Source organism: Piliocolobus tephrosceles, chromosome 9, assembly GCF_002776525.5.
Source record: "Piliocolobus tephrosceles isolate RC106 chromosome 9, ASM277652v3, whole genome shotgun sequence".
NCBI lineage: Eukaryota > Metazoa > Chordata > Mammalia > Primates > Cercopithecidae > Piliocolobus > Piliocolobus tephrosceles.
In genome coordinates this window covers 58,836,935-58,852,861 of record NC_045442.1, presented here as the reverse complement: position 1 = coordinate 58,852,861, position 15,927 = coordinate 58,836,935, and the positions used below count along the sequence as shown (strand labels likewise).

Here is a 15,927-nt window from a genome sequence, read left to right as displayed (position 1 = left end):
CGCACGGCTGCAGCGGTCGAGGCAGGTGAGCGGCTGGAGAGCCGCCTGCAGCGCCGCGCTCCCTCCACGGCGTGGCGCAGTGGCTCCCGCCTGCCCCGGCCCACACTAGGCTAGGGCCGCTCCGTGCCGGGGGTGAAAAAGGAACAGGACCGGCCGGCGAGGCTGACCCTGCGCATTATCCCTGGCCTCCACGGCTTTGGAGCGGGAAAGGGCTCTGAGGCAGTTCGCAACCTGCACAAACGACCATGAATGAGCCATGCAGGCGGCGGTGCACTGGACTTGGGCACCCGGGACCAGCCTCCTGTGGGGCCCCGGCCAGGCCCGGTTACCTATGCGGGCTGGGGCTCACTGGTGGAAGCTTTGCGCCCAGCATGCCAGAACCTGCTGCTATTTGGACTTTGGAAAAGTTTTTAAAAATTGCTTTGGGAACTAAACAGAAGGGTTTACCGGGGTCTCGCAAAGTAAAACGAGTGGGTTGGGGGATGGGGATGGCGTCTTGAAAGTGATTAGAGATGCTTTCGGCCGTCACTGAGGACCGCGCTGGGCTCACCAAGGTGTTTTTTGGGGAGGGAGAGAAAATATTTATTCTAGTACGTGTATTCTGGCTCGGGTGCGGGCAGGGCGCGGCCCTGTATAGTGGGCTATGGGGGTCAGGAGGAATCTGTGGCTGCCGGGACAGGTAGTGAAGGCTAAGATAGTGTCTTCACAGAGCCTCCTGTCCCGCGAGCCCGAAGCCCGCCCTGCCGCCGGGACACTGCTGGCAACGCGGGCGCGCGGGCGCAGTCAACAGGGAGGTGTGTAGTGTAAGGTGTGTGAGCGGGTGTGTGAAGAGGGCAGCGGGGGCGGGAGTGTGTAGCGGAAGTGGAGCGAGTGTGTGTGTGTATGTGTGTGTGGAGGGGCAGGGTGAGTGTCCAAGCTTCCATCTGGACGCCCCCACGCAGCCGACCGCCCAGACGCGCCGGGAAGGGCGCCCGCTCCGCGCAGCAGCTGAAGGGGGGCGGGGAGCGCGCGGGCAGAGGAAGGAGGGTGTCTCCGGCTGAGGATTTCTCTCGAAGCTCCCCACAGTAATTCTGCTCCTCCTAGGGTTTACCCTCCCAGTCCCAAGGTGCCCAAAATACTTAAACAAACAAACAACCCAAACCTGTTCCGTTTTCGCTCCTGTATAAATAGAACAGACTTTCCAAAAAAGCAATACGCATTCACTCTTATCACCAGCCACTTCTTTCCACCAAGTAATTCAGAAAAAAGCAGTCAGCTTCCGTGAATGCATGTAGCTTTTTTTTTTTCTTCGCTGCCTCCTTTTGCTTGCGGTTTTGAGCTGCCAAGAAAGTGAGTAGGGGTTTGACTGTAGTGTCTCGGCTCAGCTCGGTTTCTTTCCGAAGTTTAATTTTCCGGAATGGCTCCCAAACAAGGGCTAGGGAGGCGGAGCCGCCGGCACCGGATCTTCGCCTTTTTTGGAAAGTCCCAGAGAACCGGAATTCCTCCCCGCCCCGGGAGGCTGAGCCGCAGCCTGGAGCCGCTTGCTCTCCCGCTGTGGCTGCGGCTGGGTCCATGGCGCGCCCTCTCTCCCGCGATCCTTGTGCCCCGGACCCAGGCTGCAGCTAGGGCCGCGTGCCCGGGACCCCCGCGGATCCCCGCCGGCTGCGAGCTGGGAGTCGCGAGCCCGGTGGAGTCCGCGCGGCCGAGCCCGTGTATGCAAATCAGCCATGTGACGGCAAAAGCCGCCTGGCCCAGCCCTGTTCCTCAGTCCATATATGGGCAGCGACGTCACGGGTATTGAAGACCTGCCCATAAATACTTAGAGCAACACTTTCCGTCTAACTGAGCAAGGAGCAATTGATTAATAGCTCGGCGAGGGGACACACTGACTGTTATAATAACACTACACCAGCTACTCCTGGCTTCCCAGCAGCCGGAACACAGACAGGAGAGAGTCAGTGGCAAATAGCCATTTTTCTTATTTCTTAAAAAACAGCAACTTGTTTGCTACTTTTATTTCTGTTGATTTTTTTTTTTTTTTTTTTTTTTTTTTTGGTTGTGTGTGGTGGTTGTTTTTAAGTGTGGAGGGCAAAAGGAGATACCATCCCAGGCTCAGTCCAACCCCTCTCCAAAACGGCTTTTCTGACACTCCAGGTAGCGAGGGAGTTGGGTCTCCAGGTTGTGCGAGGAGCAAATGATGACCGCCAAGGCCGTAGACAAAATCCCAGTAACTCTCAGTGGTTTTGTGCACCAGCTGTCTGACAACATCTACCCGGTGGAGGACCTCGCCGCCACGTCGGTGACCATCTTTCCCAATGCCGAACTGGGAGGCCCCTTTGACCAGATGAACGGAGTAGCCGGAGGTAAGCCGCGTGTCTTCGCAGGCCGGGACCTGCGCGGCCCGGAGGTGGTGGGTGGGGTGCAGTGGGTGTGCGGGAATCGCAGGAGAGGATTGGGGCTCCAGGTGGACGGTGCTGATTGCACTGGCTTTAAAGACTGGAAGTGGGTGTAGGAGGAACCTGCGGCAGCAGGGACCAGGGCGCGCGGGCAGATGCGCCAGGTCGCCAGCAAACCGGCGTGCGTGCGCCCCGGCGCGCCCAGCCCCGGGCGAGCGCAGGGATGGGGGTGGAAGAGGCGTCCCTTCAGGCTTCGAGGCTTGCGCAGGCCCTCTGGCCGGTAGCACTTCGACCTCCCCTCTCCCGGGGCAGGGGCAAAGTGACGGTAAAGTTCGGGGCTCCCGGGGAGAGCTGCGCGCCTGGAGAGCCGAGCGGCGGAGAAGCGTCAGGGGAAATCGTCGGTAGCTCCCTCCTGGGCAGAGTCGACCCCGGGAAAATCTCGGAGCGCTCCCTTCTTGCGGCCTGGAGGCGCTCCCCCACCTGCGCACCGCCCGCGAAGTTGAGGGGGTTAGCAAGGCGGGGGCTCCGGCCGGCGGAGGCAGGGAGTGGGTGGTGGAGGAGGGCGAGCAACGGCGGGAAGCAGCCCCCGGACTGCCGAGGGAGGCCCGCGGGGGCACCGGCGACGCCGGTTTCCTTGGCGATGCCGTGGAAAGTCGTCTCTCGCGGCCCCCGCACCTTCCTCGAAGCCCGGCCACTGGCCTTGAGCTGAGGCGGGGACGCGCGGCTGTCGGGAAAGGCGGCGAAGATTGGGAGGGCAGGGAAACCTACGGACTTCTTCCTCTACAGCCCCCATTCCCTCCAGCAGCCCTCAGCTGAAGCGCAGCGGGAGAGGGAGGGAGAGAAAGGCACAAGGCGCTGGGGATGGGGAGCAGCCGGGAAGTCACCCACCCGCTTCTCGAGCTCTCCTCTCGGTTTGGCAGCATCACGGCACTAGGTCGATTCTTGGGTGGTGTTTGTCCTGGTGCCTCAGCCGTGGAACCCCCAGGCAAAAAAGAGGGAGAGAGGCTCCGGGCAGATGGGGCTTTTTAAAATATTGTTGTTGCTATTATTGGGTGTTTTTTATTGGGGACTAGAGCTGCAGATGGCTGGGGGTGGAGGGGAGTTGGGAAAAGCTCATTCTGCTTTTTTGGAGGTAGTTCTTGAGTTCCATACTGTCAATGGGTGGCCACAGTTGGGCTGGCCTCTTCTTACTGTCTGTGGGTCTCAATTTCCCACCTTTTGGACTTTGCCCCAGCTCTACAGTGCTGAGACTCTGGGCCTTGGGAATGGACCTATGTGAGCCGGGGTGAGAAGGGAATCCTGGCTGTATTTTCATTGTTCCACCTCCATTCTGCCTTTTCCCTCCCCAGATGGCATGATCAACATTGACATGACTGGAGAGAAGAGATCGTTGGATCTCCCATATCCCAGCAGCTTTGCTCCCGTCTCTGCACCTAGAAACCAGACCTTCACTTACATGGGCAAGTTCTCCATTGACCCTCAGTACCCTGGTGCCAGCTGCTACCCAGAAGGCATCATCAATATTGTGAGTGCAGGCATCTTGCAAGGGGTCACTTCCCCAGCTTCGACCACAGCCTCATCCAGCGTCACCTCTGCCTCCCCCAACCCACTGGCCACAGGACCCCTGGGTGTGTGCACCATGTCCCAGACCCAGCCTGACCTGGACCACCTGTACTCTCCACCACCGCCGCCTCCTCCTTATTCTGGCTGTGCAGGAGACCTCTACCAGGACCCTTCTGCGTTCCTGTCAGCAGCCACCACCTCCACTTCTTCCTCTCTGGCCTACCCACCACCTCCTTCCTATCCGTCCCCCAAGCCAGCCACGGACCCAGGTCTCTTCCCAATGATCCCAGACTATCCTGGATTCTTTCCATCTCAGTGCCAGAGAGACCTACATGGTACAGCTGGCCCAGACCGTAAGCCCTTTCCCTGCCCCCTGGACACCCTGCGGGTGCCCCCTCCACTCACTCCACTCTCTACCATCCGTAACTTTACCCTGGGGGGCCCCAGTACTGGGGTGACCGGACCAGGGGCCAGTGGAGGCAGCGAGGGACCCCGGCTGCCTGGTAGCAGCTCAGCAGCAGCCGCTGCCGCGGCCGCCGCCGCCTATAACCCACACCACCTGCCACTGCGGCCCATTCTGAGGCCTCGCAAGTACCCCAACAGACCTAGCAAGACGCCAGTGCACGAGAGGCCCTACCCGTGCCCAGCAGAAGGCTGCGACCGGCGGTTCTCCCGCTCCGACGAGCTGACACGGCACATCCGAATCCACACTGGGCATAAGCCCTTCCAGTGTCGGATCTGCATGCGCAACTTCAGCCGCAGTGACCATCTCACCACCCATATCCGCACCCATACCGGTGAGAAGCCCTTCGCCTGTGACTACTGTGGCCGAAAATTTGCCCGGAGTGATGAGAGGAAGCGCCACACCAAGATCCACCTGAGACAGAAAGAGCGGAAAAGCAGTGCCCCCTCTGCATCAGTGCCAGCCCCCTCTACAGCCTCCTGCTCTGGGGGCGTGCAGCCTGGGGGTACCCTGTGCAGCAGCAACAGCAGCACTCTTGGTGGAGGACCGCTCGCCCCTTGCTCCTCTCGGACCCGGACACCTTGAGATGAGACTCAGGCTGACACACCAGTTCCCAAAGGTCCCGGAGGCCCTTTGTCCACTGGAGCTGCACAACAAACACTACCACCCTTCCCTGTCTCTCCCTCCCTTTGTTGGGCAAAGGCCTTTGGTGGAGCTAGCACTGCCCCCTTTCCACCTAGAAGCAGTTCCTTCCTAGAATTTAGCCCATTCTAGTCTCTCTTAGGTGAGTTGACTATCAACCCAAGGCAAAGGGGAGGCTCAGAAGGGGGTGGTGGGGGACCCCTGGCCAAGAGGGCTTAGGTCTGACCCTGCTTTAAAGGGTTGTTTGACTAGGTTTTGCTCCCCCACTTCCCCTTATTTTGACCCATCACAGGTTTTTGACTCTGGATGGTCAGAGTTGATCTAAGACATTTTCTACAATAGGTTGGGAGATGCTGATCCCTTCAAGTGGGAACAGCAAAAAGACAAGCAAAACTGATGTGCACTTTATGGCTTGGGACTGATTTAGGGCATGTTGTACAGTGAGTGAAGTATGTATGGCCTTTATGCCGCACTCTGTGGCCCTAGAATGGCGAATCAGAGCATATCTAGTTGTCTCAACCCTTGAAGCAATATGTATTATAAACTCAGAGAACAGAAGTGCAATGTGATGGGAGGGACATAGCAATATCTGCTCCTTTTCGAGTTGAGAAATGTAGACTATTTTTTCAGTGTATATCCACTCAGATTTTGTGTATTTTTGATGTACACTGTTCTCTACAATTCTGAATCTTTGGGAAAAAATGTAAAGCATTTATGATCTCTTGAAATGAGTCAGAGGTTAACTTATTTAAAGGGGATGTACATATATTCTCTGAAACTAGGATGCATGCAATTGTGTTGGAAGTGTCCTTGGTGCCTTGTGTGATGTAGACAATGTTACAGGGTCTGCATGTAAATGGGTTGCCTTATTATGGAAAGAAAAATCACTCCCTGGGTTTAGTATGGCTGTATATTTCTGCCTATTAATATTTGGAATTTTTTTTAGAAAGTATATTTTTGTATGCTTTGTTTTGTGACTTAAAAGTGTTACCTTTGTAGTCAAATTTCAGATAAGAATGTACATAATGTTACTGGAGCTGATTTGTTTGGTCATTAGCTCTTAATAGTTGTGAAAAAATAAATCTATTCTAATGCAAAACCACTAACTGAAGTTCAGATAATGGATGGTTTGTGACTATAGTGTAAATAAATACTTTTCAACAATATTTTTGTTGCAGAAATCATTTCTGAAATACTTACTGGGTGGGAATTAAACAGTCATTCAGTCGCTGTGGCAGTATTTTTTAAAAACGGCACTAAGCACCAGTGAAAATGCTTTGACCAAACCATGGTCTCCAGGTCTTCTTTGCTAGCCTGTGGATACCAACCCCAAAGCAGGCTCCATTCATAATCAAACACTAGTGTTCTGGGGATTTCCCCCATGCATTAGTGTAAAAGTGGGGAGGCGTTGTTTTGACTCATTGTTCCGTTGTCTCTAACAGCCTATAGCTTCTCTCCGCTCCTGAGTGGGCTCCGGAAAATAAATACTTACAAACAAGTGCCCACTCGGAGACTACACATTTGCAACCGCTTTCAGAACCCTGACCAGGGTCTGGAACTCAGACGAGATGTGGCTTTGTGGAAAGTGTGGTGGCGTGGTCAAGCTGGAAATGACTTTCAGCTTCCAGGATTAGTCTCATGACCACAGAAAACTTTTTGAAAAGCACTATCATCTCTTCAGATCGAAAATGCTCCCAGACGCTGCTGATGACAGCATGAAAGGGTTGCCAAAGGAATTACCCCAGGACTCATTTCTCTCCAGCCTTCACTTCCCAACTGATTAGCCCTATCTGAAAGGATCATTGATCTGCCAAAGGTTTGGTGGGTCCAGAAGTGACCTTCAAAATACTCAGCTCATTAGATACAGATGCCTCAAGAAAATCTCAAAGATGATCTAAACTAAATAGGCCAATATGGTCCTCCATGGTACTGGATAAGGGTTAGCAAAGAATATACTGTAGGGTTCGTTTTACTGCAAGTCTTTTGTCGTGGTTTTAAAATATAAATTCACCAAAAAATAGTTAATTTAGCCACAAGTAAACAGATGATGCCTTTGTGAAGTTATCATCTTTACTGTAAAATCTGGGCCTAAGTATCATTTACATTCACCCACCTCTGGAGCCTTACACAAATGTAACATGTTGCAGCAGCGTCCACTGTTTAGCTGACATCTGAAAATCCCTTTGTCTATTTGCCCTTCAGGACTGTTAAGACTCCCTCAGGCTCAACCTGTATTTCAGAACAGCAGATGGTTACAGCCACTCTGGAAACCACCTTTTGCCCTTACCAGCACTAGAATTTGAGATCCGATTTGTGGAGGGAATGAATGCCTTTCTTCTATATCTCTTCTCCATCCCTATTTCAAGAATGTAGAATCCCCCTATTCTACTATGAAATAAAAGGTTTCCGAACTTGTTTCAGATTTTTCTAGTGACTGGTGTTTTCCCATTAGTTCCTATTTCCCAGCTTGTTGGCATAGTATCATCCTTGCTTGTCCAACTTTGGTAAGTATCAGACAGTGCTACATTTTGATAATTACATGATTTAAAAGAATACTTTCTTCCTACCAAGATTTCATTATATTAAAATATAGTATACCCAAATTTTGTAAGATATATTTGTCTTGCCAAATTCTAATTTTAGAGGATTTTCAATCAAGATAATCTAAACAATTACTTACAAAGCAGTAGACTCAAAAGTCATCTCAAAAATAAAATAGAAGATATTTTGATGACAGCAAAATTGGTTACATAATCACTTTCACCCTGACGTGGGCTTGGTGAGGTAGCATTAACACACATACCATAAGGAACACCACACCTCAGCATTTTCTCAGAGCCAACCTTGTGGCTTTTACTAGTAGATTTAAACATGTAAGGTCAGTATCTTTAATCCAATTTTGCTCTCTACTTAAAATGTTCAGGGTGCTTCTTGCACATGTCTCATTTTTTACATTGCTCAAGAAATAAAGCACAGAAAAATGTCTTCTTCTAATCTTGTACATACACTTCTGGAGAATAACATCTTAAAGATTCATAGTGCTTTTGAGATAGTTCAATTCATATTAAAAATGGGTTGATTATACCTACATAAGGCTTACAAGTGTTCACAAACCAGGCTATTTAATTTGATTATCCCAGCTGCTAATAAGATTAAGGCAAATTGTTTCGTGTATGTTAAAAATGGCTGCAGTGACATTTTAACCATTTAATACCACTTTTGTGTGTGCGTGTGTGTGTATGGGGAGTGGGGGGAAGAGCGGTCAGCATTAAAAAGTCCCAAAAATGCTGCCAGCAGAAGCTAAAACTAAACAAATTCTACAGGAAAACAAAAAAGTAAGTCCTAAAACTCTTTTCTTCCAGAATGAAAGTATTTTTGTTTTCTTGTATAGTACTATCTTATTTTCCTTAGATTAAATACAAAGTAAGCTTTTTTCTGTCATAGCAAAATAGTCCAATTAGACATTAGCTTCAGATGTGTTTTCCCTCATGCTGTTTCAAAGTTCACTCTCAAGGAAATAAACTATTTTTAAGTGTATATTACTTGGGCTTTAAAATCTGCAGAAGGCCACTAGCTTTTAGTACATAATCTTACAGTATACATTGTGAACCTTTAATGGTAATCAAACTGTAGACATCAGAGCAGGCAAGCTTTTCCTTGTCTCGCAATAATCAAGTAAGAATTATCTCTAAACAATTTGAAACATGTCTTCATTTTCCTTAAGTACACTGATTTTGTTTTTCTTTCTTTTTTTGACATGCAGTCTCGCTCTTGTCACCCAGGCTGGAGTGCAGTGGCACGATCTTGGCTAATCACAACCTCCGCCTCCCAGGTTCAAGCGATTCTCCTGCCTCAGCCTTCTAGGTAGCTGGGATTACAGGTGCCCACTACCATGTCTAATTTTTGCACTTTTAGTAGAGATGGGGTTTTGCCACTTTGGCCAGGCTGGTCTCAAACTCCTGACCTCAGGTGATCTGCCTGCCTCAGGCTCCCAAAGTGCTGGCATTACAGGTATACTGATTTTAATCCAGAAATGCAAACATCCTCAGATTGGGGTTTGAAGATTCAATATCTATAAGGGACTTGACAAATGGTTTCTCTCTTTGACAGCAGATGCCTCATTGCAATGGAAGTGATCAGTGATTGGCTTCTGTATATACGTTTAAGTTATTTAGACCTGCAATTACAGAAGTAGCACTGCTCTCAGGTTAGAGTTGGAAAGCAATAGGCAAGCCCTGAATTAAAGATATATTGCTTCTTCACTGGGCTGGAGAGCTAAAGCACAAGATTCAGAATCAGTAACAGATGAGTAATGGAAGAGTCCTCCCGAGATGCCAGGACTGAGGCACCTACAAGGAGACAATGAAAAGGGGGAATAAAAGGTGTGGATTTTGGAAGAAGTTCAGGGTTACTAGTGTTAAAAGCTCAGAAAACCCTCTCCTGTTGACAAAACATATTATTTAAAAAGCAGGCTATCACTTTCATTAATAAATAGCAGTTGGTATAAATGCAACCCATTCAAATCAGGCTTAGTAAAAATCAATTCTCATAAAATAGCTAAGTAGGTACACAATACTCTGCATTGGTATGACTGGCCAGTGACAGAACCAGATACTTTAAAAGCTTCAGAAGCATTTAGACAGACAATTTCTCACCCATGAGGCAATTATTGCATTTATTATTCACCACAAAAGTGATTAGTATCATTGTGCTCATTAGTCTTTCCTAGGGGAAGATAACTTTTATTCCACAGTTGTTATTAAAAATTATCTATATTGGACGGAGTATATAGAAACACAATAGCAACATATCCAGTCATGACGAACAGTTTATGCACACCGGTGCAACATACTTTCTGCACCACACTTTGTCTTTGTAATAAGCATATTCTTTCCTTAGTGGCTCACTAAAACAAGTTACATTTTGTCTTCACCAGTAATTTACTCAGAATTTATTAGTGAACCAAAAGTTTCACTGTTCTTATTGAACTAAATCTGAGATATCATATTGCTGTTTTGGCCTGCAACAATTTCAGTTACTCTTTTGAAAGCACCTTAGGTATTTTCTTCCAATTTGCTTGTAACTGAAAACTTTAAAACTTTTTTTTCATAATGAAGTCATAATTCTTCCTTTATTACTATCCTACAGCCAGGATGAGTTTTTGTAGGTTAGTTTAATGTACTCTAGGTTGTATTATAACACATACATTGCTATTAATAATCTTTGTAAGCTAATCAACTTTTTGCTACAATATAATCCAAAAAAGTATATGATTGATAACCACATTTATTACCGTGCTATGGAAAAAAAAAAACACATTTTGTGAAGTTTTCTAAGAAAATCATTTGCATATCTAGAATTTTATTTTCAAACTAAGTGGCATGAAGAACTGCTTCGAACTGCCCCCAAAGGCATTTTAAACTACATCAGAATGTGGAGCTACAATAAAACAATTTTAACAACCCTGGAGGAAATACGTGGTACTATGCCTGTGTCAGGTTTTATAATAAAGTGGCATGTCCTGTGGAATATCTTTTTGTGTTTTGTTTTGGTTTTATTTTTAAATCATTCACCAAGTATTTGCTTTTGTATACTACCTTAAAAACTGGAAACAAATACTCCCTCACCCTGGGTCTCTGTGTGTATAAAGAGGCAAAGGCACATACTCTTTCTCTACATACCGGGTCAACATTCCACCAATAATAGCAAATCTCCCTTTATTATAGATATTAGAACTCTATTGCCACTTGGGCAAGTCAATCAAGAGGGCTTAGACGACAGCTGGGCAAATTTTAATGTGTTTATTTCTACAATTTGTTTTTATTAAAAGTTTCGTGAAAAAAGGAATCTTATAAATAGTAAAAAGGGAGAAACAGTGCTCCATGGCCTGAAGCAAATGGTGTCAATACATCTGTAAACAAGGTAAGACTGCTCAGACTATTAAAAGCACAAAAATAAAACTAGTCACAGATAGCAAGACTGTTCGTTTCAGGGGTTGGGAGTGGGAAGTGGGAAGTGTTTCATCCCAAGTTTTGGTGCCCTAAAATGGCTAGCAGTCTAGTTAATTCTCAATTCTCTAGCTGTGATCTTCTGTGCCTTCTATCTCTTTCTACAGAAAACCACATTCGATGAACCCAGCGCTCAGTCGTTTTAGGGACAGGGTTGAGACAACACTGCCAGCAACACAGCTGGAAATACCCGAGTTGGGAACATCAGAGATCCTGAGAGAATGTGAAACAGCTATCAACATAATATTTCTCCCTACTTTTACAGTAAAATATTGGAAGTAAATAAAGATAGGGAATGCAACAGCTGGCTAGGAGTGTTTTACATTCAGTTGTTTGGAAGCATAACACATTCAGCTCCTTTGAATCTTCCCGTTAGAAAATATAGAATTACTCTATCACCTTTTAAGGTACAGTAAGACAAGAAAAAAAGTCATGTGAGGATAATAGTCTTTGCATTAAAGTGAATCTGCAACATGAAATCTGCTCAACTCACAGATCTGGAGATTCATAGGGAAGATAAGCTCTAAGTGACCATGTCACAGAGATTATGCAGGTGCTGAATTTCTTAGTAGATGCTGCCTGAGTAAACCAGATGTGGCTACTGGGCACAGGGAGGAAAGAAAATAAATCTTGTCCTCTACATGCATAGTTAAGTTGTGAGAGTGATCCCCAAACTGAAAAAATCATTTAATTTTCACAAGGAATTAATTAGGCAGGCCAGCTCACTTTAAACAGTAGCTCATCTCTTTAAACCTAGTTTTTACCAATGAGTCGAACTAAAAACAATTCAAACCACTGGGTCATGCACAGTCAATAAGTTAAAACTGTAAGAAAAAAAGGGCATAAGGGCATGAGTGGAAAATAAACCCTATTTACCTAAGGGGTGGGGAGGGGGAGGAAGAAAACCACTTAGTATTTTGTATAGAATGGGGAAGAGAGGAAGATACTTTCATTATGGCTTTAGGATGGAAGCGCTTCAGATAGTCCCCTGCCCCATTCCTCCAAATCAAAGCCCCAGTGGCAGTGACGGTACCAGGAAACAATCTAGCCTCCCCGCCCACTCCGCCCCCATAACCGTGCCCGGCGGCTGCTGTCCAGTCGCCCGTGCTTCCCAAGGCTGCCGAGGAAGCGGCTGCTGCTCATTCCAGTAGATCCAACGCCCAGGCTCGGGGGTAGAGAGAGACACAGCCCTTGTGGTAGGGTAGGGCACGTCTTCGGCCCACTGCTCCTGGGCGCCGGTGGCTTCAAGGGAAGACCTTGGGACCTGGATAGGGTTCTCCCTCGCACCAGAAGTCATCGGCCTGTGGGGTCTCCAGGAGCCACACCTCTCGGGGCAGGTCACAGGCCGAGCTGGAGGCCTCCTTGGGCCTGACTGGCTCCAGCACCCGGTAATAGTGGCAGTCCCGGCCGTCGTCCGGGTCGTAGGGCGGGGCCAGGATGTCCAGGAAGGCGGCAGGCCCTTCCACGGCGTCGATCTGGTGCAGGTTGTCCCGGTGCGGTGTCAGGATGCAGGGGCCGCTGGCCTCTGTGTACTCGCCCCGCGAACGCAGCACGCCCGGCCGCACTGCTTCTCGCTCCCGGGGCTGCAGCGGCGGCTCAAACTGCTGCTCGGGCGGCAAGGCCCGCGGCCGTTGCCCGCCGCCCGCGTCCAGCTTGTCCATACAGCTGATGCGCACGGTGCCGTATAGCACCTTGAGCATGCCATGCATGCCCGGGTGGTCGTGCAGAGGGATGGACGTGCCGCTCTTGAGCAGGAACACGCCCAGGCTGAAGCCGTTCGTCTCGTAGATGTGCATGTAGGTGACTGGCGGCAGGTTGGGCGGCAGTGGCTGTAGTGTGGCCTTGCGCGGGGCGATGTTCAAGTCCTCGGCGCGGACCTGGGTCAGAAGGCTCTTCAGCTTGCTCAGGTTCTCGGGGAAGCCCGGCGGCATCGGCGTCTCCGGGCCAGAAGCCGCGCCGCGATCGGAAGCGCCGCGACCGCCCCCGCTGTCCCGGAAGGTGAGGCAAGCCTGGCGGGCGATCCGTTGGATCAGGGAGGCCATGTTGTCTCGGGGCATGGTCGGCTGCTCCTCCGCGTACCGGGACCGGCCTCCTCCTTTCCTCCGCCCCTTGCGGTCCCCGGCGGCCGCCACGGCTGCCCGCAGCCCGGGTCGAGGCGGGAGGTCCCGCAACCACCGGCCCGTCGGGCGCGCGGCACCGCCGCCAACCTCAGCAGCCACGCGCCCGCAACTGCCCGGCGCGCTCGCCTTGCGCCCCCTCTGAGCGTGCACGCGCACGCCCCACACCCCGCACTCACGCTCCGGGAGCAGATACCGGCCGCGCGGACGGTGCCAGGCTTTGCCTTACGCCCGGTGCTCCATTCATGCGGCCCGCACCTACGACGGTGGCCGGGCCCCCGGGGACCCTGCAGAGCATGCCGGGACTTGTAGTCCGGCTTTCCGCTTGAGCGCTGAGAGAGTTCACTTAGTTGATTGGAGAATGGAGGAACTATTACACATGTTGGGAATAAAGCGATCTTTTTCAGGATGCAGAGGTGTTTTTCTTGTTTTAAAAAAGATGACTCGAGGTGCAAGAGTAGTAGTCACTTGACTACAACTCCCGGCATCCCCCGCAGGGTGGAGTGACGCACTTCCGTCAGCTGGCCTGCGGAGTAGTGGAGGCTCTTGGCCTTCATAAGTAACAGGGTGAGGAGGGTAGTTAACATTCTGGCGCCGCTGGGGCCTGGTTAGCCATGCGGGGTCGCCTTCCTTTGGCCTTGCTCCTGGGAAGGAGGCTGTTGAGTCAGCCTTAGCTCCTCATAGCCGCCTAGGTAGCACTGTCTCCCACGGGAATTGTAGGAGGGTGCTTTTGTAATTTTGTGTTTCCTAGGAGGGGAGGGGGTCCAGGCCGTCCTCTGTGATCACCAAGGTTACTCGGCCCAGCTGGGCCCAGTTGTTGTTTGCATCAGGACCTGATGACGCAGCTCTTCTGGTTACAGAGCACGATAGCTTTTTGCTGGAGAGTCTTGAGAGGCCATTTACAGTGGTCGTGGATTCTGAATACTAGTGGTTATCAAATCTTAGTTTGCCTGAGAAGGGGGAGGGGGCTTTTATAAATGCGGATTTCCTGTCGTCACCCAGAGATGGAGTTACTAGATGGTTCTGAGGCAGCCTAGGAGAAACAGTGGTGTGCAACAGTCAGTTCAATCAGTAATTGTGAAGTTAGTTCACTACACAGAGGCATCCTGCTCTGTGGCGTGAACTAACTTTTGACATAAGTAAATGACTAGAAAAGCAAGACATTAGATACTATAACTGTAAACTTAACCCTGAGTTTAAAGTCTTTTTGGACTCCAAAGCTGACCATGGGTTTCTTGTACATTTTGTAATTGGAGTGATTCAGTAAATCCTCCCCAGTTAAAATAGGCATACTTTTTTAGTGAATTACATAACCTGGCTAATGAGTACTCACAATATGCCAGGCACTGTGTTAAGTGAATTATGTAACGAATGTTATACTATTTAATCCTTGCAGTGTCTCTCAAGAGGCAGGCACTATTATTATTCCCAGATTGCAGATGAGGGAATAAGTTGTAGGATAGTGAATACTAAGTACTCTGCAAGGCATAAGCAGCAAAGCAGAAATAAGTACAGTCTTACCAAAAACAGCAGCTTGAATTGGTGTAAAAGGACCAAACGAGAGTCAGGATATTGTTATTCCAGCCTAATGTGCCACTTACAAGCTGTGTGTCGTTAGGCAAATCCCACCCTTTCAGGTCCTCAATTTTTTCATTTGTAGAATGCCGGTGTTAAGGGAACAATAGTTCTGAACGTTACTCATCAGAACCCCCTGTGGAGCTTAAAAAATAAAGATCTTGGGGGTCACACCTCAGAGATTTAGATTCAGAAGAACTGGAGTGAAGCCTTTTTTTTTTGGAGCCATAGCAAGGTTTATTGTGAAGAGCAAAAGAATAAAGCTTCCTCAGCGTGGAAGGGGACCCGGGGCGGGTTGCCCCTATGATTTATATTTAAGATGCTCCCTCGTGCGATTTTTATTATTGTTATCATTATTATTTTTGAGGCGGAGTCTCGCTGTGTTGCCCAGGCTGGAGTGCAGTGGCGCGATCTCGGCTCACTGCAAGCTCCACCTCCCGGGTTCAGGCCATTCTCCGGCCTCAGCCTCTGGAATAGTTGGGACTACAGGCGCCCGCCACCACACCCGGCTGATTTTTTTTTTAAATGTATATTTAGTAGAGATGGGGTTTCACCCTGTTAGCCAGGATAGTCTTGATCTCCTGACCTCGTGATCCGACCACCTCGGCCTCCCAAAGTGCTGGGATTACAGGCGTGAGCTACCGCGCCCGAACAAGCGATTCTTGATGATTAGCCCAGTTTGAGAACCACTGGTAGATCTGTTAATAGTGAACCAGCTCTCATTAGTTAAAAGGGTGGTTATTCGCTTTAGGAAAGGATTGTTAACATTGATTGATTTTCGGCCAGGTGCGGTGGCTCACGCCTGTAATCCCAGCACTTTGGGAGGCCGGGACGGGCAGATCACGAGGTCAGGAGATCGAGACCATCCTGGCTAACACGGTGAAACCCCCGTCTCTACTAAAAATACAAAAAATTAGCCAGGCGTGGTGGCGGGCACCTGTAGTCCCAGCTAGTCGGGAGGCTGAGGCAGGAGAATGGCGTGAACCCGGGAGGCGGAGCTTGCAGTGATCCAACATCAGACCGCTGCACTCCAGCCTAGGCGACAGACAGAGCGAGACTCCGCCTCAAAAAAAAAAAAGATCGATTCATGTTCAGAGGTTGCCATGCCATTGTTACGTTATTTAAATGTACTTTCAAAGCTCATAATTAAATTTCATACAGTCTTTTTCTAAAGTGAGGAATAT

At 49.3% G+C, this 15,927-nt stretch overlaps 2 protein-coding genes across 3 annotated transcripts; one reads left to right on the top strand and one right to left on the bottom strand.

The window, feature by feature from the left end:
* The first annotated feature begins 1,819 nt into the window (after positions 1–1,819).
* EGR2 (early growth response 2) lies at positions 1,820–6,209 on the top strand. Of its 2 annotated transcripts, none has more exons than XM_023205134.2 (2): positions 1,820–2,342; positions 3,725–6,209. In XM_023205134.2, the coding sequence occupies exons 1-2, from the start codon at positions 2,174–2,176 to the stop codon at positions 4,984–4,986; spliced, it is 1,431 nt and encodes a 476-aa protein (XP_023060902.1). In that variant the 5' UTR covers positions 1,820–2,173; the 3' UTR covers positions 4,987–6,209. The 2 variants fall into 2 exon arrangements, with proteins under 2 accessions (XP_023060902.1, XP_023060903.1); XM_023205135.1 differs by lacking the exon at positions 1,820–2,342 and adding an exon at positions 2,769–2,882.
* Positions 6,210–9,694: 3,485 nt separating this feature from the next.
* On the bottom strand, positions 9,695–13,484 carry ADO (2-aminoethanethiol dioxygenase). Its single transcript, XM_023205137.2, has one exon. It carries the CDS (start codon positions 13,106–13,108, stop codon positions 12,296–12,298), a length of 813 nt encoding a protein of 270 aa, XP_023060905.1. The 5' UTR covers positions 13,109–13,484; the 3' UTR covers positions 9,695–12,295.
* Between the last annotated feature and the right edge of the window lie 2,443 nt (positions 13,485–15,927).

Excerpts from the sequence above, each read along its gene's own strand:
- EGR2 (XM_023205134.2), top strand. The coding sequence starts at position 2,174 with ATGATGACCGCCAAGGCCGTAGACAAAATCCCAGTAACTCTCAGTGGT. Across the intron at positions 2,343-3,724 it reads GATGAACGGAGTAGCCGGAG|ATGGCATGATCAACATTGAC; the intron begins GTAAGCCGCGTG and ends TTCCCTCCCCAG.
- ADO (XM_023205137.2), bottom strand. The coding sequence starts at position 13,108 with ATGCCCCGAGACAACATGGCCTCCCTGATCCAACGGATCGCCCGCCAG.